We start from the raw sequence: 24,682 nt of genomic DNA on the forward strand, positions 1-24,682 counted from the left end.
CTTTAATAGCACTTTGTAGATTAAGTATTTTCATATATCTGATCTCATTTGATCTTTATTATCACTTTGTGAAATAGACTTGTCAGGGATTATGGTTTCCTTTCTGAGTTACCAGAATTGAAGCTTAGAAGGTTAAGTGGTTAACAACATGGCCCAAATGAAGTCAGAATTAGAATTTAGGTCTAACTCACAATATCTAGACCATCATTCTTTTTCATCACTTTTCTTTGCTTCTCATCACAAAAATTATCTGAAATAGCTGCCCCTTCCAGGAAGAAAGGAACTCTATGTGCCTTATCATGGTACTATGAGATAACTGTACTTATGTGGGTATGTCTCGTGTCTTCTATCCTGTACCATTGATCTACCTGTTTGTTTTGGCGCCAATACCATGCCGTTTTTTGTTACTGTTGCTCTATAGTAGAGTTTAAGGTCTGGTATTGTGATACCGCCTGCATCCACTCTTCCTGCCCAGGATTGCTTTGGCTATTCTGGGTCTTTTGTTCTTCCAGATGAATTTCATGATTGCTTTCTCTATTTCTATGAGGAATGTCATTGGGATTTTAATTGGACTTGTGTTAAATCTGTATAGCACCTTTGGAAGTATGACCATTTTGACAATATTAATTGTGCCTATTCAAGAACATGGGAGATCTTTCCATCTTCTGAGGTCTTCCTCAATTTCTTTCTTCAGTGTTTTGTAGTTTTCATTGTAGAGATCTTTCACCTCTTTGGTTAGATTGATTCCCAAGTTTTTTTTTTTTTGAGACTATTGCGAATGGAGTTGTTTTCTTCATTTCCCTTTCAGATGTTTCATCGCTTATGTATAAAAATGCTTTAGATTTATGTGTGTTGATTTTATAATCTGCTGTTTTGCTGAATTCATTGATGAGGTCTAGAAGTTTTCTGGAGGAGTTTTTTGGATCCTCTAAATAGAGAATCATGTCATCATTAAATAGAGCTTAAGTTCCTCTTTTCCTATTCGTATCCCTTTAATTTCTTTAGTCTGTCTAATTGCTCTGGCTAGTATTTCCAGGATGATGTTGAATAGAAGTGGTGAAAGAGGGCTTCCCTGTCTTGTTCCCATTTTTAAAGGGAATGGTTTCAGTTTTTCTGCATTAAGAATGATGTTGGCCATGGGCTTAGCATGAATAGCCTTTACAATGTTCAGGTATGTTCCTACTATCCCTATTTTTTCTAGTGTTTCCAGCATGAAGGGGTGTTGTTTGTTGGATGCTTTTTCTGCATCAATTGAAATAACCATATGGTTCTTATCCTAAGTCTGTTGACGTGATGGATTACGTTTATTGATTTATGAATGGTAAACCATCCTTGCATTCCAGGGATGAACCCCACTTGATTGTGGTACACAATTTTCTTAATATGCTTTTGGATACAGTTTGCCAGTATTTTGTTAAGGATCTTTGCATCTATTTTCATCAATGATATTGGTCTAAAATTTTCTTTCCTTGATGTGTCTTTGCCTGGTTTGGGTATGAGGGTGATATTAGCTTCATAGAATGAGTTTGGTAGGGTTCCCTCCTTTTCTTGTTCCTGGAATATTTTGAGAAATATTGGAATGAGTTCTTCTTTGAAGGTCTTGTAGAACTCGGCTGAGAATCCATCTGGTCCTGGGCTTCTTTTCTTGTATGGTAGGCTTTTGATGCTTCTTCTATTTCATTGCTTGATATTGATCTGTTTAAATTGTATATGTCCCTCTGGTTCAGTTTGGGAGGAGCATATGTCTCTAGAAATTTGTCTATGTCTTTTGTATTTCCTATTTTGTTGGAATTGGTGTCTGTTGTGATATTTCCTTTTTCATCACGAATTTTAGTAATTCGAATTTTCTCTCTCCTGTTTGTTAGTGTGGCTAAGGGTTTGTCTATTTTGTTTACTTTTTCAAAGAACCAACTTTTTTTTTTTGTCAATTTTTTGAATTGTTTCTTTTGTTTCAGTTTCATTGACTTCAGCTCTGATTTTAATGATTTCCTGTCTTCTACTTTTGCTGTAATTCTGTTCTTCTTTTTCTAGAGCTTTGAGCTAGAATGTTAGGTCATTTAGTTGTTGACTTTTTATTCTTTTCTTGAATGCACTCTATGCAATGAATGCACTCTATGCATTTAGTAGTGCTTTCATAGTGTCCCAGAGATTTTGATATGTTGTATCGTCATTCTCATTTACCTCTAAGAATTTTTTTATATCCTCCCTGATGTTTTCTGTTATCCATATTTCATTCAGTAGCATATTATTTAGTCTCCAGGTGTTGGAGTAATTTCTGTTTTTTATTTTATCATTGATTTCTAATTTCATTCCATTATGATCTGATAGAACACAAGGCAGTATCATTATTTTTTTGCATTTCCTAAGGGCTGCTTTGTGGCATAACATATGGGCTATTTTCGAGAAGGTTCCATGTACTGCTGAGAAGAAAGTGAATTTGCTCGTTGATGGATGGAATATTCTATATATGTCTGTTCAGTCTAGGTTATTGATTGTGTTACTGAGTTCTATGGTTTCTTTGTTTAGTTTTTGTTTGGAAGATCTATCCAGTGGTGGCAGCAGTGTGTTAAAGTCACCCAGAATTATTATGTTGTGGTCTATGTGATTCCTGGAATTGAGAAGGATTTGTTTGATCTACATGGATGCACTGTTGTTTGGGGCATAAATATTTAAAATCATTATATCTTCCTGATTTATGGTTCCCTTAAGCAGTATGAAATGTCCTTCTTTATTCCTTCTGACTAACTTTGGCTCAAAGTCCACTTTATCTGAAATAAGGATGGAAACCCCCGCTTGTTTTTACTGAGTCCATGTGCGTGGTAGGTTTTTTCCCATCCTTTCACCTTTAGTCTGTGGATGTCTTTTTCTATGAGATGAGTCTCTTGAAGGCAGCATATTGTTGGGTCTTTCTTTTTAATCCATTCTGCCAGTCTGTGTCTTTCGATTGATGAGTTTGGGCCATTAACGTTCAGGATTGTTATTGAGATATGATTTGTATTGCCAGTCATTTTGGCTTATTGTTGGTTTTTAACTTGGCTTGGTTTCTCCTTTGAATGGATTTTTCTTTAAGGTAGTTCCTCCCTTTGCTGACCTACATTGTTGTTTTTCATTTCCTCCTCATGGAATAGTTTGCTGAGAATATTCTGTAGTGCAGGCTTTCTATTTGTAAATTCTTTTAACTTTCGTTTATCATGGAAGGATTTTATTTCATCTTCAAATCTGAAGGTTGGTTTTGCTGGGTATAGGATTCTTGGTTGGCAACCAAGTTATTTTAGAGCTTGAAATATGTTGTTCCAGGCCCTTCTAGCTTTTAGAGTCTGGGCTGAGAAATCTGCTGATATCTGTATTGGTTTCCCCCTATATGTAATCTGATGCTTTTCTCTCGCAGCCTTCAAAATCCTATCTTTATTTTGTATGTTAGACATTTTCATTATAATGTGCCTTGGTGTGGATCTGTTGTGATTTTGTGCATTTGGTGTTCTGTAAGCCTCTTGTATTTGATTTTCCATTTCATTCTTCAGGTTTGGGAAATTTTCTGATATTATTTCATTGAATAGGTTGTTCATTCCTTTGGTTTGTATCTCTGTGCCTTCCTCAATCCCAATAATTCTTAAATTTGATCTTTTCATGATGTCTCATAGTTCTTGGAGATTTTGTTCATGATTTCTTACCATCTTTTCTGTTTGGGCAACTTTATTTTCAAGATTAAATATTTTGTCTTCATTGTCTGAGGTTCTGTCTTCCAAGTGGTCTAGTCTTTTGGTGATGCTTTCCATTGAGTTTATTTGGTTTATTGTTTCCTTCATTTCAAGGATTTCCATTTGGGTTTTTTGGTTGTTGTTTTTTTGTTTGTTTGTTTGTTTTGAGACTCTCTGTTTCTTTGTTGTAATGATCTTTTGCTTCCTGCAGTTGCTCTTTCAACTGCTTATTGGTATTATCATTCATTGCCTGCATTTGCTCTCTTATCTCATCCTTTGCTTCACAAGTCATCTTAATAATGTATAATCTGAAGTCCTTTTCTGACATTTCTTCTACCGTACTGTCATTGGATTCTATTAATATAGAATCTAGATTTGTTTGGATCATTTTCTTACCTTGTTTTTTCGTGTTGTTCATGTATCTTCCCCTCTAGCAGTGCAGATCTGGGGTATTGCAGTTTCCCACCTATAAGCTTATAGTGACTCTATAGATTTCCAAATCTTTTCTTTAAGGGGGAAATCAGTATTATCAGGGCTCAGTTCCGACAGTATGCAACCCTAGACCAAATAGCCCTTATGAGGACATTAACAATATTGTCATAATAAACAGAATGAGTTCAATTATTATCTTCAGTAAAACAAATAGATTTGCAATAAGGTTTGCAATTTCTAATGGAGGACAACGAGGATGCAGAGGAGTGTAGAATGTAGGTGTTAATGGAATAAGAAAAGAATATATAGAAGTTCTAGATCATAGAAAGAGTGAGAGTGTAATCAAAAGAAATTGGTTGTCAGCATGCGAAAAAGGAGAAAGAGACTCTGAGGGAACAGTTAAACAAAAGGAAAAGAGAGCAAGAAAAGTAAAGAAATAAAAAGTTAAAAATTTTAAATAAGGAGAAACAAGAACATCTACACTATAAGTCATATAGTATTCAAACCTCCCAGTCTTCAGTAGCCTGATGTATGAGACTTTCTTAATAAGAATACCAGAAACCATGTACTGTGCCTACAGCACAAAATCTGACAAGCCACTTATTCTCACTGTCATGTAAGCACTGACTCTAATTACACAACTCTGATAATAAGTGCCTCCTTAAATCTTGCACCATCAGTGCTTCTCTTCGTTTACATTAGGCCAGAACCTGTTGCACTTTTAGGTGAAACACATAATTTAGCAGTTATCAAGATCAGCATATCCTTAGCGATGCATTGAACTGATAATTTGATTTCTTTATATGCCAGATCAGCTTGAATTTTTTTATTTTGATTTCCTATGGGACATTTTCTTTTCTTATAGCACTGTATTGCTGTTAATAAGAATTATCCTTGAATATTGCCAATGTGTGGATAACATCCCATCTGTTACTACTGACATGCTTACTCGTCTGTCAGATTTATTGAAGGTGTGTATGACTTTACCTTTTTATAGAAAAATATTTAGAAGAATTAACCCATTAGGATATAATTAATCTTTCAACTTGAAGACATTTCAAGACCAAGTTATATTTAAGACATTAATTTTGTGATATTTAATCATGGTTGCATCACATGTTACTAGAGAAAGGACTGCCTGCTTCCTTCTCACTCTACATTTAGTGATTCCTCATTACACTCATAGAGTTGTTAATGACATTGGAGACAGGAGATGATTTGTTCGTTAGGTGCTGAACATGACTGAGGCCACTTAGGTCAAAAAACCTGGACTGGTTTCAAATGTGCATGGAAGGAATTCACTGAACATTACAAAATTCATCTCACTAAGGTTAGAGATTTTTCTTACATCATTCTTTCCGAACAATTGATGTAAAATGAAAATGTGATAGTTTTATTCAGCCATTTCATATTGACAGATATTTTAAATTATGAGTATATTGGAAAAGCTTTATTTTTTCAAACCTATATTCTATCAATATTGTCCTGAACTTGAGTTTTAGTCCGGAAATATATTATTCTTTTGAAAATAGGATATTTGAATAAGAATGACTGAAACTAAATTAGTGTTGTGAATGCAAATTAAAGATGAATTTCTGAAAACTAATTTTTAGAATTTCAAATTTTTGTCTATCAGAAGTAAATATTATCATTTAGAATTCCGATTTTCCTTTTCCCCCATTATTGCATAAATAGATCCTAATTGCTTCTACTAGAAAATTCATTTGGTCCTTGAATGAGAGGAAAGAAGAATGTATTTTTAGGATAGTTAACACATTATCAGGGTAGAAAGACTGCTTTTAATAAATTGTTGAGTTTGGGTTTTTTGTTTTTTGTTTTTTTGTTTTCCCCTTCTTCCTTTCTTAGTACTTCAATTCAAGAAGTTGCCAGTTAGTTCTTGGAGCTGGTGCATTGCAAGTTGTTGGACTAAAAACAATAACTACAAAAAATTTGGGTATGGATTCTTGTATTTTATTCAGATGTTGAGGTTATAATGATGTCACTCTTCTTACCATGTTTTTATCATACCTGTTAGTTTCATGGCTCTAACCAAAGGCTATGAAAGTGGCAAATGCTACATCACTCTTTATGTGTTATCATAATTGAAAAACTAATCTGGAGAAATTATATAAGAAATTTCCACTCTTAACAAGTATAAATTATTTGGAAGCTGCTGCACTCTAAACAATACTAAATAATATGTAATGTGTAAGAAGTACTTTGGGCTGAAAGGTATCTGAATGTCAGAAGAGAATAAATTGTCTTCTTATTGTCCTCATACTTGTACTGCTGAGAACTCAAGTCCATTGAGAAAGCAGCATATTCATTGAATTATTCAGTACCAGATTATTTTCTTAAGAAAAATGAAATGGGTTGCGTTTGCCATGGTACTCTTCATTTATGAAATAAACTGGGGTCTTTATGAAATTAATGAGCATTTTAAACTTAATTGCATATGTAATTAAAATCTAAACAGTTTTTTTCTCCATTTGTATCCACTCCCTGAATCTTTAGCTCTTTCTTCACGATGTTTGCAGTTAATTGTGCACTACATTCCTGTGATCCGGGCTCATTTTGAAGCTCGACTACCACCTAAGCAATATAACATGCTTAGGCATTTTGATCATATCACTAAGGTATTTTACATGTATTTTCTATTGAAGTTCACAAATTTAATTCCTTAATTGTTAAATATTTTTGTATGTGTCTTAGGAACTGTAAAGTACAATATTATTTCTCGTTGCAGGATTACCATGACCACATTGCTGAAATATCAGCTAAGCTTGTAGCGATAATGGATAGCTTATTTGACAAGCTATTATCAAAGGTAATAATTTGTGAAAATCATTAGACTTTGCTTAAAAGCATTGTGACTATTCATTTTATAGAGGATCTTTTATATTACACATAAGTTAAAATGTGATAATAGTCTAAATTTTTAAAAGATATATACCAGTTAAATGGGTAGGATTTATAAATAGTTTTTCAGGAAAATGTGTCCATTAGCTTTGACCAGCACTAGAGTGGTCATAGATGTGTAACAAATCAACTCCCCCAGAGTTTAGAAAACAACTCAATAAAACGTTAAAGATTTCCCAAATAGTTGATGTGCATCTTCTAAAGGGCAGGGATAGAGAGAGTAAGGTAGATGTTTCGGGGTGGTAGAAATCCTGCACAGAAGCATTTTTATGTTGGCTTCATTGACAAATGTATACCTTCTTCAAAACAATGGTTTGAAAGCCTTCCAGAGAGATTTTTAAGGACAAGGATCAGTAAGAAAAAAGTAAATAAATTATTTGAAATAAAGTATGTGACTTTATTTTCCAAGCTAAAAATGCTCTGAAAGTCTGAGGTGCTGTATTGTTTCCCTCAGAAACAATTTCAATGTTTGTTTCTTTTCATTCCCATAGGTCATTCCATAAGGAATTATCAATTATACTGGGAGGGTATCTTCTGGAAAATGTCATTTAATTAGCCCCACTCACTTTTGCCCTATCCTTCACTCTTTCCTTTTCCTAAGTTCTTAAATGCATGTCTTTGGGTGAAAGCAGAACTTTCATAACTTGGAAGTTTGAAGGTTTATTTAATGTATACTTTATGCCCAAGATCATACTTAGAATAAATAACCTTAGTAGGCAAGGAACTTTGATTTGCTTCTTCTTGTACTTGCATCTTTAAGATTTTGAAATGCCAGGGACAGCAGACATGTAAAAATCATAAAAGGGCAAGATAAAGTGACTCCCATTCACACATACATAGGCATGTGCCTAATCCTTTGAAAATGACAGTGAGAGAGAAGTACTTGGGAAACAGTACTTCAGTTGTTTACTAGTTCTTAAATTTTGGTCATAAGACACCTTCACATTAATGAAAATAATTTATCCCAAAGAGCTTTTTGTTTTTATCTGGTTTGTACTTTTTTTTTTTTTTTTTTTTTTTTTATTGTAAACAAATGGGATACATGTTGTTTCTGTTTGTACATGGAGTAACAGCATACCATTTGCATATTCATACATTTACATAGAGTAATGATGTTTGATTCATTCCGTTATTTTTTCCCTTCCCCCCACCCCTCCCACCTCTCTTTTCTCTCTATACAGTCCCTCCTTCCTCCATTCTTACCCCCTCCCACCCCCCAATATGTGTCATCATCTGCTTATCAGTGAGATCATTTGTCTTTTGGATTTTTGAGATTGGCTTATCTCACTTAACATGATATTCTCCAATTTCATCCATTTGCCTGCAAATGCCATAATTTTGTCATTCTTTATAGCTGAGTAATTTTCCATTGTATATATATACCACAGTTTCTTTATCCATTCATCAATTGAAGGGCATCTAGGTTGGTTCCACAGTCTGGCTATTGTGAATTGAGCAGCTATGAACATTGATGTGGCTGTATCTCTATGCTGATTTTAAGTCCTTTGGGTATAGGCCAAGGAGTGGGATAGCTGGGTCAAATGGTGGTTCCATTCCAAGTTTTCTAAGGAATCGCCACACTGCTTTGCAGAGTGGCTGCACTAATTTGCAGCCCCACCAGCAATGTATGAGTGTACCTTTTTCCCCACATCCTCTCCAACACCTATTGTTGCTTGTATTCTTGATAATCACCATTCTAATTGGGGTGAGATGGAATCTTAGTGTAGTTTTGATTTGCATTTCTCTTATTACTAAAGATGGTGAACATTTTTTCATGTTTGTTGATTGCTTATAGATCTTCTGTGAAGCGTCTATTCATATCCTTAGCCCATTTGTTGATTGGGTTATTTGTATTCTTGGTGTAGAGTTTTTTGAGTTCTTTATAGATTCTGGAAATTAGTGCTTTATCTGAAGTATGAGTGGCAAAGATATTCTCCCACTCTGTAGGCTCTCTCTTCACATTGCTGATAGTTTCCTTTGCTGAGAGAAAGCTATTTAGTTTGAATTTATCCCAGTTATTGATTCTTGCTTTTATTTCTTGTGCTATGGGAGTCCTGTTAAGGAAGTCTGATCCTAAGCCAACAAGGTGAAGATTTGGACCTACTTTTTCTTCTATAAGATTGCAGGGTCTCTTTCTGATTTCAAGGTCCTTGATCCATTGTGAGTTGTTTTTTGTGCAGGGTGAGAGATAGGGGTTTAGTTTCATTCTGTTGCATATGGATTTCCAGTTTTCCCAGCACCATTTGTTGAAGAAGCTATCTTTTCTCCATTGCATATTTTTGGCCCCTTTGTCTAGTATGAGAAAATGGTATTTATTTGGGTTTGTGTCTGTGTCCTCTATTCTGTACCATTGATCTACCTGTCTATTTTGGTGCCAATACCATGCCGTTTTTGTTACTATTGCTTTGTAGTATAGTTGAAGTTCTGGTATTGCGATACCCCCTGTTTCATTCTTCCTGCTAAGGATTGCTTTAGCTATTCTGGGTTTTTTATTCTTCCAGATGAATTTCATGATTGCTTGCTCTATTTCTGTAAGGTACATCATTGGGATTTTAATTGGAATTGCATTGAATCTGTATAGCACTTTAGGTAGTATGGCCATTTTGACAATATTAATTCTGCCTATCCAAGAACATGGGAGATCTTTCCATCTTCTAAGGTCTTCCTTAATTTCTTTCTTCAATGTTTTGTAGTTTTCATTGTAGAGATCTTTTACCTCTTTGGTTAGATTGATTTCCAAGTATTTTATTTTTTTTGAGGCTATTGGAAATGGAGTTGTTTTCCTCATTTCCCTTTCAGCTGTTTCGTCGCTTGCATATAAAAATGCTTTAGATTTATGCATGTTGATTTTATAGCCTGCTATTTTGCTGAATTCATTGATGAGGTCTAGAAGTTTTCTGGAGGAGTTTTTTGGATCCTCTAAATATAGAATCATGTCATCAGCAAATAGTGACAGCTTAAGTTCCTCTTTTCCTATTCGTATCCCTTTAATTTCTTTGGTCTGCCTAATTGCTCTAGCTAGAGTTTCGAGGACAATGTTGAATAGAAGTGGTGAAAGAAGACATCCCTATCTTGTTCCCATTTTTAAAGGGAATGGTTTCAGTTTTTCTGCATTAAGAATGATGTTGGCCATGGGCTTAGCATAAATAGCCTTTACAATGTTCAGGTATGTTTCTACTATCCCTATTTTTTCTAGTGTTTTGAGCATGAAGGGGTATTGTATTTTGTTGAACGCTTTTTCTGCGTCAATTGAAATAACCATATGATTCTTATCCTTAAGTCTATTGACATGATGTATTACGTTTATTGATTTACGAATGTTGTTGTATTTATCGTTAAGTATCATATTAGAATGTAAAGCCAAATTTTTTTCAAGAGTTGATTCTTTTTTTTTTTTTTTTTTTTTTTTTTTTTTTTTTTTTTTAAATATACCTTTATTTTTTTTTTCTGTGGTGCTAAGGATTGAACCCAAGTGCTTCACACATGCTAGGCAAGCACTCTACTGCTGAGCCACAACCCCAGCCCTAAAGCTCAGAAATCCTAAAACAATGTACATATACATCTTCCATTAGTTTTCAGGATCGTGATATTACAAGTCAACTAAAAACTGATGCAGTCATGAGGAAATAGGAGTAAAAAAGATAACAAACATCTTAGTGCTTTTATGGAAATTATTTTTACTTCCCAGATTCTCTGAAAGGGTCTGTGACTCCTAGGAGTTACCAGACCACAGTTTGAGAGTCTGAGTGGTTAACTGAAGTTACTTTACATTTTACTTTTAAGAATATAAAGGAATTTATAGGGATCCACAAATGTATCTTACTGTATATGACTTAGTTTTCTAGTTTTGTATGGGAAAAAATCTTATTTAGAAATTCATTCTTTCCTTCATGATCAAGTACAAGCTAAACTTAGAAGCAATTCAGTTCCACCATTTTGCTTTTCTGATATGTTACTGAATTTTGTTACAAGAAAAACATATCTGTCCTCAAGAAATTTACCATCTTAACAAGACAGAGGACTATAAACTGCTAACATTGTAGGATAAAGTAAATGTTAAATAGTAGAACTAGTAGTAGGCTGTGGAATATAATGAAGTAAAACTGAAAAATCTGCCCATACTCTTAAAACCCTGACTTGAATCTGTCATTTTGGTCATATGTGGGAGTTTTAAAAAAGAATCATGACTGACTAGACTTAAAGGACTTTGTGTTCATATTCACCTAAACTTAAGTTATGAATGTTTTAGAATTTTTTACTAAAATATTTTATTTCATCCCTAATTTTTTAAAGAATTTTAAAATTAAGAACACAAACCTTCCATAACCACCATACCTAAGAAAATTAATAATCTTCCAATATCATCTAACATCTCTTCTCATATTTGAAACTTAACAGTTGTCCCAAAATATCTTTGTATGATGATTTGTTTGGACAAAGACTTCTGTGTGATTTATTTATTGCATTTGGTTAAGTCCTTTTAAGTTTTCTGTAAACTAGAATATTCCCCTCCCCTTTTCTTTTGTTTCTGTTTTGTTTTTAATATCAATTACTTGAAGAATGTTGTCTGGCTTTTATAGCAGTGTTCTCTCTGCTGTCTTTGCCACTGATGGCTGCTCCTGTTACCTGGCATGCACATTTTCCTTATATTAAGTCCCTTCTTGCCACTCCTGTTCAGTTTGCTTTCCTGTGTTCCCAGGAGTTTAATCCTGTGTTTAATTCATACCAAAATAACAGGGTTTGCCTTTCAATTTTTAAAGATAAGATAAGGGCAGACGAAGTTGAGATGAAGAGATCTCCGAGAACAAGCATGAGCAAACGTGTTGTTAGAAATCACAAGCGAGTAATTCAGGATTTTAGAGTCAGGTAGACCTAAATTCAGATACCATGTATGATACACAATTGTCATTGAAGGACCTTGGGCAAATTATTATTTTTTTTAAGCTTCTGTTTCCAGTTCTAAATGGAAGTAATAGTAGAGTTTACCTCATAATGTTGTAATGGCAATTAATGTGATAATGTATGTGGAGGGCTTTTCTTTTATCAGACATCCAACTATAAGCAAGTCCTGGTAAATATTGGCTGCTAATATTTTACTATTGTTAATAACAAAGGTAGCATTTCTATTTAGGGTGAATAGAAGGTAGTAGCTCTATTTAGGGTGCATTGGGTGATATGTTGGGCAGATAGTGGAGATCTGTGGCTATTAGTAAAAAGCTAAGCTATTTAAATCAGGTTTATTGGTATAATTTACACTCAGTAAAATTTACCCTTGCTAAATATATTGTTTGATGACTAACAAATATGTAGAGTAGTGGAACTACTACAATTGATATAAAAAATATAAGTAAACATTCTTTTTTTTTTTTTTTTTTAACTTTTGACTTTTGAATTTATTCTTTTTCTTAAGTAAACATTCTTTTGGGCACTTTTAGTTTAATTTTGCCTTTTCCAAAATATCCTTTAAATGGCTGTTGGGCCAGCCTCCTTTCTTTTTTTAGATGAATGCCTTTGGAATTCATGGATCTATCTCTTTGCTGTCCTTCTTGCCATATATGAGACTACAGTTCTAGATGTTCTTCATTGTCACCATTACTTTCTAGTGTCTTCCTGATTTTTAATGTTAGTCTCTAATAGGTGTGTAAGAGTGATGTCTCATTGTTGTTTGTTTGTTTGTTTTTGTTTTGTTTAGTACTGGGAATTGAACCCCGGGCCTTACATATGCTAGGCAAGCACTCTATGACTTAAGCTATACCCCCAGCACTGCATCGTGGATTTAGCTTACATAATGACTAACAAGTTAAACATCGTTTCATGTGTTTATTTACCATTCATATCTTTACTTAGTAAAATGTCTTTGTTTTTGTTTTTTTTTTTTTTTTTTTGCTTTGCTTATTTTAAAAAATTGGGTTATCTTCTTACTGAGTGTGAGTTTTTTAAATATATCTTTGCTAGAAGTCCTTTATCAGATATGTGGTTTGTGTATTTTCTCCAAACCTATGACTTTTTATTTTGTTAAAAGTGCCTTATAAAGAACAATTTTTTATTTTGATCAAATTCATTTTATCTCCCCCCCCCATGCTTCTTGTATTCTAGCCTAAGGAGTATTTGTATAACCCAAGCTACAAAGATATTCTACAGTATTTTCTTCTAGAATTTATTGTTGTTGTTGTGTTTAGTTTCTTTTGGTATTAGGGATTGAACTCAGGAACACATTACCACTGAGCTATATCCCCAACCCTTTTATTTAAAAGTTTCTTATTTTGTGACAGGATCTCACTAAGTTGTTTAGGACTTCACTAACTTGCTGAGTCTAGTCTTGAACTTGGGATCCTCCTGTCTCAGCCTCCTGAACCACTGGGATTACAGATGTGCGTTACCACACCTGGCTTCTAGAATTTTAACCGTTTGGGGTTTTCTATTTAAGTTTATGTTCCATAACTCTTTTTGGCTTTTTTTTTTTTTTTTTTTTAATTGAACTAATACCTGGACTAACTAAAATGTAATGGCATTTTTTCAGGTTATAGTAAGTATTAAAGGCCTTCCATAGAGCAGTGTTTCTTGACTGAGGCAATTTTGTCCATGTTCCCAGAAGGCAACATTCAGAAATGTTGAGCACAATTTTGGTTGTCATAACTTGGGTAGAGGGAGTGAGGTGCTACTGCCAACTAGTGAGTAGAGACCAGGCTACTAAATATGTAAGACAGTACCCATAACAAAAATTAACCTAAAGTCCAATAGTGTAGAGGTTTAAAAACTGACCTAAAGTACAAACTCCTGTACAAAAAAATTTGAAAATACAATTTATGGGGCTTTGCTGTTGATCTGAAACAAGGAAGAGTAAAAACTGAGTTGGATATTTCAAGTCTGTGTGACCAGGAGGTATAGCAGCCCTCATGGAAACAAAGAGGAAAAGCAGGATGGGGCAAGCTTATGATAATTCCATTTTTGAATGGAACAGCTAGGAAATGTGGGATTTAAACCCAAGAAAATGTTTCAGGACTAGAAATAAGTAGAAGGGACAAGATTGGATGAAACTGAAGAGAGAAAAGAGGGGATGATAAGGGAGTTAAATAATGAAGAAGCCTTGTATTTAGATGACCAGAGTCTGAAGAAGAGTAAGGTCAAGAGGGGAAGAGCCAGGAGAGCATAGTGCTCCATGAGGACAGGGTTTAAAGTTGAGGGTGCTTGAAATACTATAGAGTAATGAGGAAGGAGGGCTAGGAAAGTTACTGAATTTGGAAGAAAGAATGTCTTCAGTTATTTTTTTCTCCCCTCTGAAAGAAATTTCAGAAGAGTATTATAGTAAGGGAAGGTAGTTTGGGTGGTGGCAGGACCCAGATTTTCAGGGTTGAGAGTAAAGAAGTAGTGTCAAGTTTAGGTGACTGAAGAATTGTGACAGTGATAAAAGGGGATAAAATAGTATCTTTAGAGAAAGAGGAGTGAAGGAAGGTTTTGGGGTGTAAGTGTTTAGGGCTGCCATATCAAATCAACACAAACTTAAGTGTCTTAAAACAACAGAAACTTGTTCTTTCACAGTTCTGGAGACGGGGTGGGGGTACGGGGGGGAATCAACTGGTCAGCTAAGATGTGCTTCTCTAAAATCTCTAGGGAAGAATCCATCCCTCCTCTTTTCAGATTCTGGCAGTTGCTGTCAGTCCCTGGCATTCCTTGGCTTGAAGCTGCATCACACCAGTATCTGCCTCTGTCTTCACGTGGTTGTGTGCCTTCTATGTATCTCCATATCTGAATTTTCCTGTTTAATAAAGACACCAGGCAGTGAACTTAGGGCCCATTCTAATGGGTATGACCTCATGAAGTACCAGGTAGACATGAATTTTGAGGGGATGTTATTCAACCCACTACCGAGGGATGATTAAGAAGTTACTCACTAGAATGGGTTTTAAAAAAAAGTAATAAATTTTGGTGAGGATATAGATACATTGGAGTCATCATACATGGGGCAGCCACTTTGGAAAATAGTTTGGCATTTCCTTGTAAGATTAAACATGGAGTTAACCATATGACCCGGTAATTCCACACTATGTATATAAACAAAAAAGATGAAAATACTTGTCCCCACAAAAACTTGTACACAAATGTTCATAACACTATTCATAATAACCAAAACGTAGAAACAACCTAAATGTCCATCAGTTGAAAAATAGATAAAATATGGTCTATTCATACAATGGGAAATTAGCCATAAAAAGAAATGAAGTACTGATATACACTATAGCATGAATGAAATGTAAAAGGTTTGTTGTGTACAACCAGAGAAATGAAAATTGTACCCCATTTGTGTACAGGGAATTAAAATGCATTCTGCTGCCATGTATAACTAAATAGAACAATTTAAAAAAAAAAAAGATTAAGTGAAAGAAACCAGTCATAAATGGTAACATATTTTATGACTCTATTTATATGAAAGAGCCAAGATTTGGAGGAGCTGGGACTTGAACCCAAGCAACCAGTTTTAAGATTGGAAGTGGCCTCCGTTCTTAGTCATGAGGGTGTTTTAGTTAACCATAAAATAGATTAAGATACTGAATAAAAGGTTCTCAAGATTTGTATGAGGAGTACAAATCACAGTTGAAATATAAGCTTGAGCCCTATACCAGAGGCAGGTGTGTGGAGGGGGAGAAAACATTTGTCTCACGGAATAGTGGAGACACCATACCTTCAGATGACCTAAACATTACTCTTATTTCTCCTTGCCAGTATGAAGTGAAAGCTCCTGTTCCTTCTGCCTGTTTCAGGAATATTTGTAAGCAAATGGCAAAAATGCATGAAGCTATATTTGATCTTCTTCCAGAAGAACAAACACAGGTGAGTAGTAATTCCCTCCAACTATTTTTGTATATATGGCATGTAATACCATGCAGACTGGGATTTTTTACATGTTTTTTGCACAGTTAAGCTTAGTTCATATTCCGATAAGATTTTTAACTTTTTTTTAGGTTGTTGATTTAACCAGTGGAACATGGATAAAATTTTCTAATTTCAAAGTGATCGGTGATAGCTGTTAGGTGAGAGCTATAGCTTTACTATATGATCAGTAATTCTAAAAAGCAGGTTTTCCATTTTTGTCCATTATGAGATCCCAGATGCTACTTAAATCACTCGTTACATTATTACGGAGTTGGCATTTATCAGTGAATAACATAATGTTACTGCAATTGTAATCCAAAATGGATTGGAAAGAATTAGTGATGGAGTTAATAAGATTAATACATGTAACTAAATCATTCTGCTTTATCATGAATATTTGTATGGGAGGAAAAACAGCAAAATGGGGAAGGAAGTCTTTGGCACCTCTCACCTGTGAAGTTATCTATGCTCTACCCCTGTTGCATTGCTCTGGTAATATAAAAGTATTATCCCAGAGTTCATTTCACTCTTCAGCAATCCTCCCTTACCTCTATACTCCTTGTTTCCTTCACCTGGAACTTCAGAGGTTCCAGCATTCCTTTTTTCCCAGTCTCCTTCCCTTCCCTTTAACTTTTTACCTTTATACCAGGTAGTCTCAGTCTAGTGGTATAATGATAGTGTTATAATACAAGCCTAGTTGTTGTATATCAAGTGAATTTAATTTCCACTGGGAATTTTGTTATTTAGACAAGTTTGTTTACTTTGTTTTTGCTCTGAGTGCATGGGAGTGGTGTTTGGGAGTAGAGAGTAGCTTTCCTAGTGTCTCTTGCCTACTATTGCTCCTACTGATGGCCTCTCTCATGCCACCCCCGACTTCCATCCTGTATTATTTATTACCACTTCACTTAAAGTATCAACCTCATGACTATCATCTAACTCCTTTGGAGATCAGAGTACTGAGGGAGAGCCATAAGATATGAGTACCCACTAGTTCTCTTTTTTTCCTTCTGGTCACTTCCTAGCTGACCCTTCCTTTTCATTCCATATGTAAGAACCCCCACATCTGATATTTTGACCTTCTAGATTTGCCATCTGAATTTAGCCAGGCCAGGGAGGTGCATATATAGTTACTTCATTTGTTTCTATTAGTGTCATAACTTAAAGAATACTTCTGTCAAGTCTGGGCAAAAGTTACAGGTTTTATATCATTATTGCCACTTGAATATCCATAATTATACAAAATTTCCACTGGTGGTTCTATTTCCCATAGAAAATATTATTCTACTAAATCATTTCCATAAATCAGTTTCATACAATTTTAGGTCAGATATTTCTCAAAGAAATATTGGACAATTCATTAGGTCTGCATGCAAGAATAATGAAATGCTTTGAAATGATTTTGTTAGAAGCATAAAGGTATCTTTGTCTCTATCATTGTGTTTTTTTAAATCAAGTTTATATATTACAAAACTTTCTGCTACCTTTTGTTCTTTTTACTTTTTGTTGGAAGAACAGTCTTATTGCTAAAAGAAGTACTGCCAAGAAGGGGAAAAAGTTTTTGTCCCACTAAGGAGAAAAATCATAATGAAATAAGCAATTACTTATTTTTCAGAGGAGCATTTTAAAAGTATATGTCAAAACAAGGTTTTGTTTTAATACTTTCTTCAAATAATATTGATAACTCATATACTTATGTCTTCCATTTCAGGAGAACTTTTAAGAAACACAATTTTCTTTCTTTTCCAGATGTTATTTTTAAGAATTAATACAAGTTATAAACTTCACTTGAAAAAGCAGTTATCTCACTTAAATGTGATAAATGATGGAGGACCTCAAAATGGGTATGATTTTTAATATATTTTTATCACATATTATGATATTGAATTATTTTAGTGATTTATTTTTATCTTTATCATACTGGGGACCAAAGTTGTAAAATCAACATTTTTGCTTTTTTCCCCTATGAAGATGCTGCCCTGTCTCTCTTTCTGTTAAAGTAGTTTATGAAAGATAGGTTCTTTATATGTTTTGAGGCATTTGGAGTTAGTGTGTAGCCTTCCTTTTCCAGACAGGACTCAGTTCTACTCACTCTGTGACTGTGTGAAGGTCATTCAATTTATGTGACTCACTTATAAAATGACAAGGATAAAATCTGCCTTAATTCTTTCATATAATTATGAAAAGTAGTGTATAAGTGACACAGTATGTTATATTGTAAAGTGTTGAGCAAATTTTATATATTACCATTGGAATGCTATAGTGTAAAAAAAAGAAAACAGTATTTAGAATAAGAAAACATGGGTCTATTGAAATAGTGTAGTATAAAAAAGAAAACAGGGTCTAGAATCTAAAAACTTAGGTTAAATACTAGTTCTGCCACTTTTTAGCTGGATAATGTTGGGTAAATTCACTTCTGTGTGCCTTAAATTTTTTCTATTTAAAATTAGAAATAATGATACTAGGTGCTGTGCAGGAGTGATATTGGCCAAGTTACATTGTTAATAGTGTGTGCATATGAAATATATAACAACAAATCCCACCATTATGTACAATTAATTATAATGCACCAATTAAAAAATGGGGGGAGAGGAAACCATTTACTGGTGGTAGAGAATCTCTTAGGTGCTATCTAAATATTATTCATTACCAGTTTTCTTATGCAGCTGTGAAGGCCATTTATAAATTGGCTGGTTGATATTATGTAAACTTGGAATTATGAGGTATAGAACACTCCCTTTTAAAGAATTTGGATTGTGAGTGGTTTAGGGAGACACTATTTTCTTAGCAGTTTATTCTATTAATTATTATTATGGCTAAAATTATGAAAGGCTGGAATAATAAGAGTTTTTATTTTAAATATGCCCAGCTCTCCGATTTCTAAAGTGATGTTTTTCTTATGGGTCACTTCAGTGTCAGTAGAATTGAACAGGTGAGCATTAATCATCTGCTTTTCTTAGTGAGAATAAACTGTCCTCTGTGCCAGACCAAGCTATGTACTTTGTGGGTATTATCTTAGACTAACCTTAGAAGACTGTTGATTGTTAGAATATTAACTAATGATTGAAAATACATCATTCAATATTTTTTTGAGTTTCAAACTATATTTATGAGTTTCATTTGTCATTTATTGTACTCCTGATTGTAAGATAAAGATACCTTAAGTAACTGAATCCTAAATCAACATGTGATTACTACTGAGTACACTGAGACAAAGTTAAGCTGAATATCTCATATGGAGTAGTATTTTATTCATTTTTCACAACAAGGAATCCCATAGTATCTTGATTAAGCTACTGAAATGCACTCATTACTTTACAATTCCATTTATTTGCCCATTTGTAAAGTGCAAAGATCCCCCCCGCCCCAAAATCAATTACACTTGCCAAATCACCCATTTGTCCTAAGACTCTGATTGCCATACTGGGAAATAATTTTGTATAAAGATCCTTTAGGATTTTGAGGTATTTTATGGTTATATCATTGCTTCACAAACATTAATTTCACAATTTAAAAATCTGCTGTCTGGGCTTGTGGTGTAGCACTTGCCTAGAAGGTATATGAACCTTGGGTTTGCTCCACAGCAGCCCCCACACCCCCCAATTTCATACCTACTTCGAGGGGAAAAAAACGAGACTGGTTAAACAAAGTAGTATCAGCAAAAATCAGTATTTGTAACTTTAAAAAGGAATGATTGATTGTGTGTGTGTGTATGAGAGTCAGTCACAGGGTATATAGTTCTTAATTAAATAGTTGAGTGTTTATAAAGGAAGTTCTTTCAGGTATAGGCATTAATGTGACAGATCAAGTACAGAAAGGTGTGATTCTTTTTCATTGTGTTGTTGTATTATCAGTATCAAGGGGTTTTTATTGTTCTGCAGTTCTGGGGATTGAGTTCAGGGCCTTGTGCATATTAGGCAAGAGCTCTACCACCAAAGCTGCATCCCCAGCCCTTGGTATGAAGTTTTATATCCAGTAGTACCAGCTTCTATTTTACTCCTTAGATAATGCTCAGGAAACCTGGCCTTTCCTTCCCTTGAATATACTATTTTAGTCACATCCGTATATACTCTAGTGACAACCAATCAAAAATAGTTTGTTTTCTCATTTAATTCATGCTCTTTTAAGATAAATCCAATATTACTGGGTAGAGTTTATAATGAACCTGACTGTAATATGCATTCATTTATATTTTCCCAAACATTTTTTTTTTAAATAAAGCATTAAATGGTTAACTTTATGATAGCAAGAATCCTGGTAAGAGAAATATTGATATTTATCCCTAGGAATTTTAAATAGTATTATAGCAGCTGGCAAAGGAATCTGAGAGCATTGCTCATTTATCTGGATAGAAAGTGTGAAATTTAAAAATTTTCTCTTCAATGTTTAGGTTGGTCACAGCAGATGTAGCTTTTTACACTGGAAATCTTCAAGCCTTAAAAGGTCTTAAAGATTTGGACCTAAATATGGCAGAGATCTGGGAACAGAAGAGGTGACAACTTACTGGAAAACTGGGTAATTCATCTGACCATGGGACATGTGTTTCTGAAGAAAATCTGAATGCCTGTGTTTCAAGAACCTGGAACCCAAAGTGAACTGAGATGGGAGAAAGGGAAAAGGAAAGTATCAGTGTTGGGAAACTGGATTCAGTGGGATCTACAAGGAATGCCATTTTTGTGCATTCTTAAGTGAGGAGTAACTGATCAGGTGTCTATAACATTTTTCATTCTTTCTGGAAACAGACTCAGGTTTCTTTGGACCAAATCCAAAAGAACACATAGCTGTAACACAGCTGTAGTTGACTAGAATGCTCTGTATACTTTATATTAAAAAATGCTTTGCATTTCTTCCAGTGCAATGAAATTCATATGGTGTCCCACCTTATTTAATGATGGTACAATTTAAAATATTAAAATCTTAGTCAACCTCTGTAGAACGTTTTCTCTATGAAAGTAAAGCTGTTTGAAAAAATTATTTTTTTACAGATCTTTCTATAAAAAATAAACATCTTTTGATTGCTTGGATTTAGGAATTCAGTTTTTGTTTTAGTGACCAATGTCAAGTTTCAGGCTTTGTGTTACATATTTAATCTTTCTACTACCACCATATGTCAACTGGGTAAAGCCTTCTCGAAAAGTCTAAATACATGAAAGGCTAATTACGAGTAATAATAAGATATTGGCATTTATGCAACTAACTTAAATACTTTCCAGGAGTGGAATACAGATGGCTACAGTTTAATACCTGTATTTTTATAAAAGTACCTATGAAGGGTTTGGGTTCCCCTCCAACAGGTAAGAATATGTATTCATGTAATATGCCTACTTATAAGTTCTCATTTTAACATTTAGATAACATGAAGTATGGTCCCCTTGGATTCTTGTTTTTAAGTTACTTTCAATGTGTATATGAACAAAGACCAGGGAGAAACAGAAATTTTAAAATATGGGCTGCTGTTTTAGGGCTAGAAATATAAGGTATTAAAGACTTTTATGATGCCTACCTTCAAAATTAAAAATTAGAATCAGCAGCACTCTGGAAGTGAAAGTGCCTGTGCCTCACCTCACACCAAGACTCTTGCCTAACCCTGTCAGAGTGCCTAATCTTGTGATTATGTACAATGAAATAGTCTTATTTTGTGCTTTTCAGTTTTTTCAAAAGGAAAGCTTGTTTTCTTTCCTTTATCATTACAAAGGTATGTCATTGGTTCTTACACTCTTGTCTAAAATAAAGGTGTAAAAAAAAAAATCAGACTTTAAAAGACAACTTTTTTTTTTTTTAATTATGGAAGAATTGGGAAGAATGACTTGATTCTTAAAGACATAAGTTGAACTACCAGTAGACCTTATTTGTAAAGGTTATTCTTGAACATTTTCCAGTGACGTGAAGTTTTTCCCTCACCCCATTTATCCCACCATACTAGAGTATAAGGATCTGAAAGAAATGCTCTACCTCTGCCCACCCCAACCATTTAGCTGGGGAAAGAAACACCACTTTGTTTCAGTAAATGGAGAGAGAGTCTGTGGAAAGCATGGCAGGCATCCCAGTCTTAAAACTAGATGAAAGTACTAAATATCTTCCATTTCCTATGGAAATAAGAATGTGTTTAAGATTCTTAGAAATGCAAAAATCTGGACTTGGTAGAAACTAGCTGGTGAGTACTTAAATAATTCCAAAAGCAAACCCTCCAACCTATATAATAGTATCTGTTTAGCAAGAACAAACCATTTTATTTTGCTATTCCATAAAATTAGCATTAAAAAGTTCAATAATACATGAGTATGGCTTTACCACTTTATTTTTGAAATCACAGGCAATTCAAAGTGACCGTCACTGAGGCTTCTGTTAAAAAAAAAAAAAAAAAAAAACTTCCAACAGAACTGCCCCAGTTTTAGGATTAAACAATATTGCACTTTAAGATGAACTTTCAGGATCCTCTTCAAAGAGGGAAAGTATTGCTCCATCTGTTTTTCTTAGACTAAAAGCATATTGCAGAAAACTCTAAAAATCGACACTGCAGGGTACAGTAACATAGTCAAGTACCTGCCTACTTTAGAATCCTAGAGGACATTTCAATATAAGAAATTATTTAGCCCATAATTTAGCCCATAATTAGTATAAAGTGTATATACAGTATTCTTCTTTTCAGTGGTCCAATATGCGAAGGTTTCCAGATACAATCTTGTTCTCTAATACTGCTCCAGGTGGGATGTCAATTCTGTCACCATGGTTTGCAATGATGATAACTGTTCCCTGACAGGGAAAACAGAGAGCTAAGAATATACTTGCAACTGCAACGCAATTATCTTAGAATTATCAGGATTATACAACTCCTTTTACAATGGAGTAATTGTAATTATAAACAATATTAAACATAAAAAGCAAGTAACATTAAGGAAAATTGTGATGTGTCCTTCTGTCACAATCCTGGCCATAGTTCTAGATTCCCTGCCTCCTTATCAGAGGTGGTGCCAAGAATGGGAAGTATACCCAGTGCCATAGCAGAACTGGCTTTTTTGAAGGCCTACTTGCAAGGTCGCCAGCATTATCCAATACCCAAAAAGCAAGTAACAGGTGCCAGGCCTGGTGGCACACACCTGTAATCCCAGTGGCTTGAGAGGCTGAGGAAGGAGGATCGTGAGTTCAAAGCCAGCCCTAGCAACTTAGCAAGGTACTTAACTCCACGAGTTGTTTGGCAGGCAGCGGGGAAGAAGGGCTGGGGTTGTAGCTCAGTGATAGAGCACTTGTCTTGCATGTTGCAAGGGCCTGGCTTTGATCTCCAGCACAGAAAAGATTGCTTGATTTATATTTTCATACAGTTTTGTGTTGTTTTTGGTACTGGGGATTGAAACTAGAGGTGCTCTACCTCTAAGGTACATTCCCCAGCCCTTTTTTAAATTGTGTTTTGAGATAGGGAGGGCCTAAGCAAGTTAGACCTAACTTGCTGAGGCTGGTCTTGAACTTGGAATCCTCCCGCCTCAACCTCCCAAGTCACTGTGATTACAAGGCATTGTGCCACTGTGCCCAGCTGGTTGTGGCTTTTTGTTGGTGTTTAAAGGAATGGTTGTACTGATTAAGTTTTCATGTCTTGAGATTTTAAATTAGGTAGTGTAAGCAATAAATTCAATATAAGTGAGTTTTTGTTTTTCCAAGATCTTCATTTAAGCAAGTAGCTTTAAGCGAAAGAACACATGACAAAATAGGTATGGCATTAAAAAAAAAAAAAAATACTTATTAGGAAAAAAAGTCTTAAGTGGTAGCTTTAACCCATAAAGTCTCAAGTTTTCAATTCAGTGAATACTTCAATGAAACTGGTACAAGTACATTAAAATCAGAAATCATAATCTATAGCTTATGAATAATATCACTAATCATTCACCTATTTTCTCAATAGAACTCTGAAAATATAAATATTTCAAAATCACCATAGATGGTCTCTTGCTCAAGTGTTTGTGGGTATCCCATATGTGGGATCACAGGGCATAATGGGTTAATACTTACACCATATTCCCCTCCTATTTCTTACACTAGGCTAGAATACTAAGTACTATAGTATGTAAACATTGTTATACTTGTTTAAAGATTATACACATTATGCTTAGACTATTCAGTATATATGAAGTCACTTTTAAAATGTCATTCAAAAGTCAACTTTAGAGAGCTAATGCTAATGGTGATCCTGTTTTAAAGATTTTAACATTTTGATGTGCGTCACTAGTGTTTGCTTTCCCATTTGAATGCTATATTCCACAAAATTCTTATAAAATTATGTTGGTATTTTAACCAGATATATATCTGGTTATACTACTACTAAATACTATAGTAACTTATTTCATATCTGTATCTACACACTTTAAAAGATTATATCTGTTTCAGTCTAAAAAGTACCCCAGCAGAGGTAAATTTAGGACTAGAAGACAATACCTACTTATAAAGCTATAAGTAATATGATTTTCATCATTAACATACATACCTTTAATGAAACATTTTTGCCAAATGTCACATCCCCTGAAACCGTGAGGTGATCCAATTCAAGCATATCTGGTATACTTTCAAATCTTCTTAGATAATCTTGAACCTTTAAGTTGATACAAAAAATATTTCAAAAATGGTTTCATAGGAGCCAGGCATGGTGGTACATGCCTGTAGTCCCAGCAGCTCAGGAGGCAGGAGGATTGCAAGTTCAAAGCCAGCCTCAGTAACTTAGCTCGGCCCTGAGCAACGCAGCAAGATTGTCTCTAAATAAAATATAAGAAGAGCTGGGG

The 24,682-nt window shown here is 34.5% G+C and overlaps 2 protein-coding genes across 10 annotated transcripts in view; one reads left to right on the forward strand and one right to left on the reverse strand.

The window, feature by feature from the left end:
- The window catches only part of Vps54 (VPS54 subunit of GARP complex), a 98,230-nt gene extending 77,289 nt beyond the window's left edge, over window positions 1-20,941 (forward strand). For 5 of the 6 annotated variants that reach the window (XM_047522267.1, XM_047522268.1, XM_047522269.1 and 2 more), the window contains 7 exons: window positions 4,996-5,101; window positions 5,997-6,084; window positions 6,645-6,766; window positions 6,877-6,957; window positions 15,771-15,878; window positions 17,667-17,761; window positions 20,308-20,941. In XM_047522267.1, coding sequence (XP_047378223.1) covers window positions 4,996-5,101; window positions 5,997-6,084; window positions 6,645-6,766; window positions 6,877-6,957; window positions 15,771-15,878; window positions 17,667-17,761; window positions 20,308-20,413 — 706 coding nt within the window. In that variant the 3' untranslated portion in view covers window positions 20,414-20,941. Of the gene's footprint in view, window positions 1-4,995; window positions 5,102-5,359; window positions 5,461-5,996; window positions 6,085-6,644; window positions 6,767-6,876; window positions 6,958-15,770; window positions 15,879-17,666; window positions 17,762-20,307 lie in introns of those variants that run through there. The other variant, XR_007104623.1, reaches the window with a different exon arrangement.
- A 1,256-nt stretch (window positions 20,942-22,197) lies between these two features.
- Window positions 22,198-24,682, reverse strand: part of Ugp2 (UDP-glucose pyrophosphorylase 2) — a 51,817-nt gene continuing 49,332 nt past the window's right edge. For all 4 annotated transcript variants that reach the window (XM_047522274.1, XM_047522273.1, XM_047522276.1 and 1 more), the window contains exons 9-10: window positions 24,391-24,495; window positions 22,198-22,670 (exon numbers count right to left, since the gene is read on the reverse strand). In XM_047522274.1, the coding sequence (XP_047378230.1) occupies window positions 22,563-22,670; window positions 24,391-24,495 (213 nt within the window). In that variant the 3' untranslated portion in view covers window positions 22,198-22,562. The remainder of the gene's footprint in view (window positions 22,671-24,390; window positions 24,496-24,682) is intronic.

Source organism: Sciurus carolinensis, chromosome 13, assembly GCF_902686445.1.
Source record: "Sciurus carolinensis chromosome 13, mSciCar1.2, whole genome shotgun sequence".
NCBI classification, from domain to species: Eukaryota; Metazoa; Chordata; class Mammalia; order Rodentia; family Sciuridae; genus Sciurus; species Sciurus carolinensis.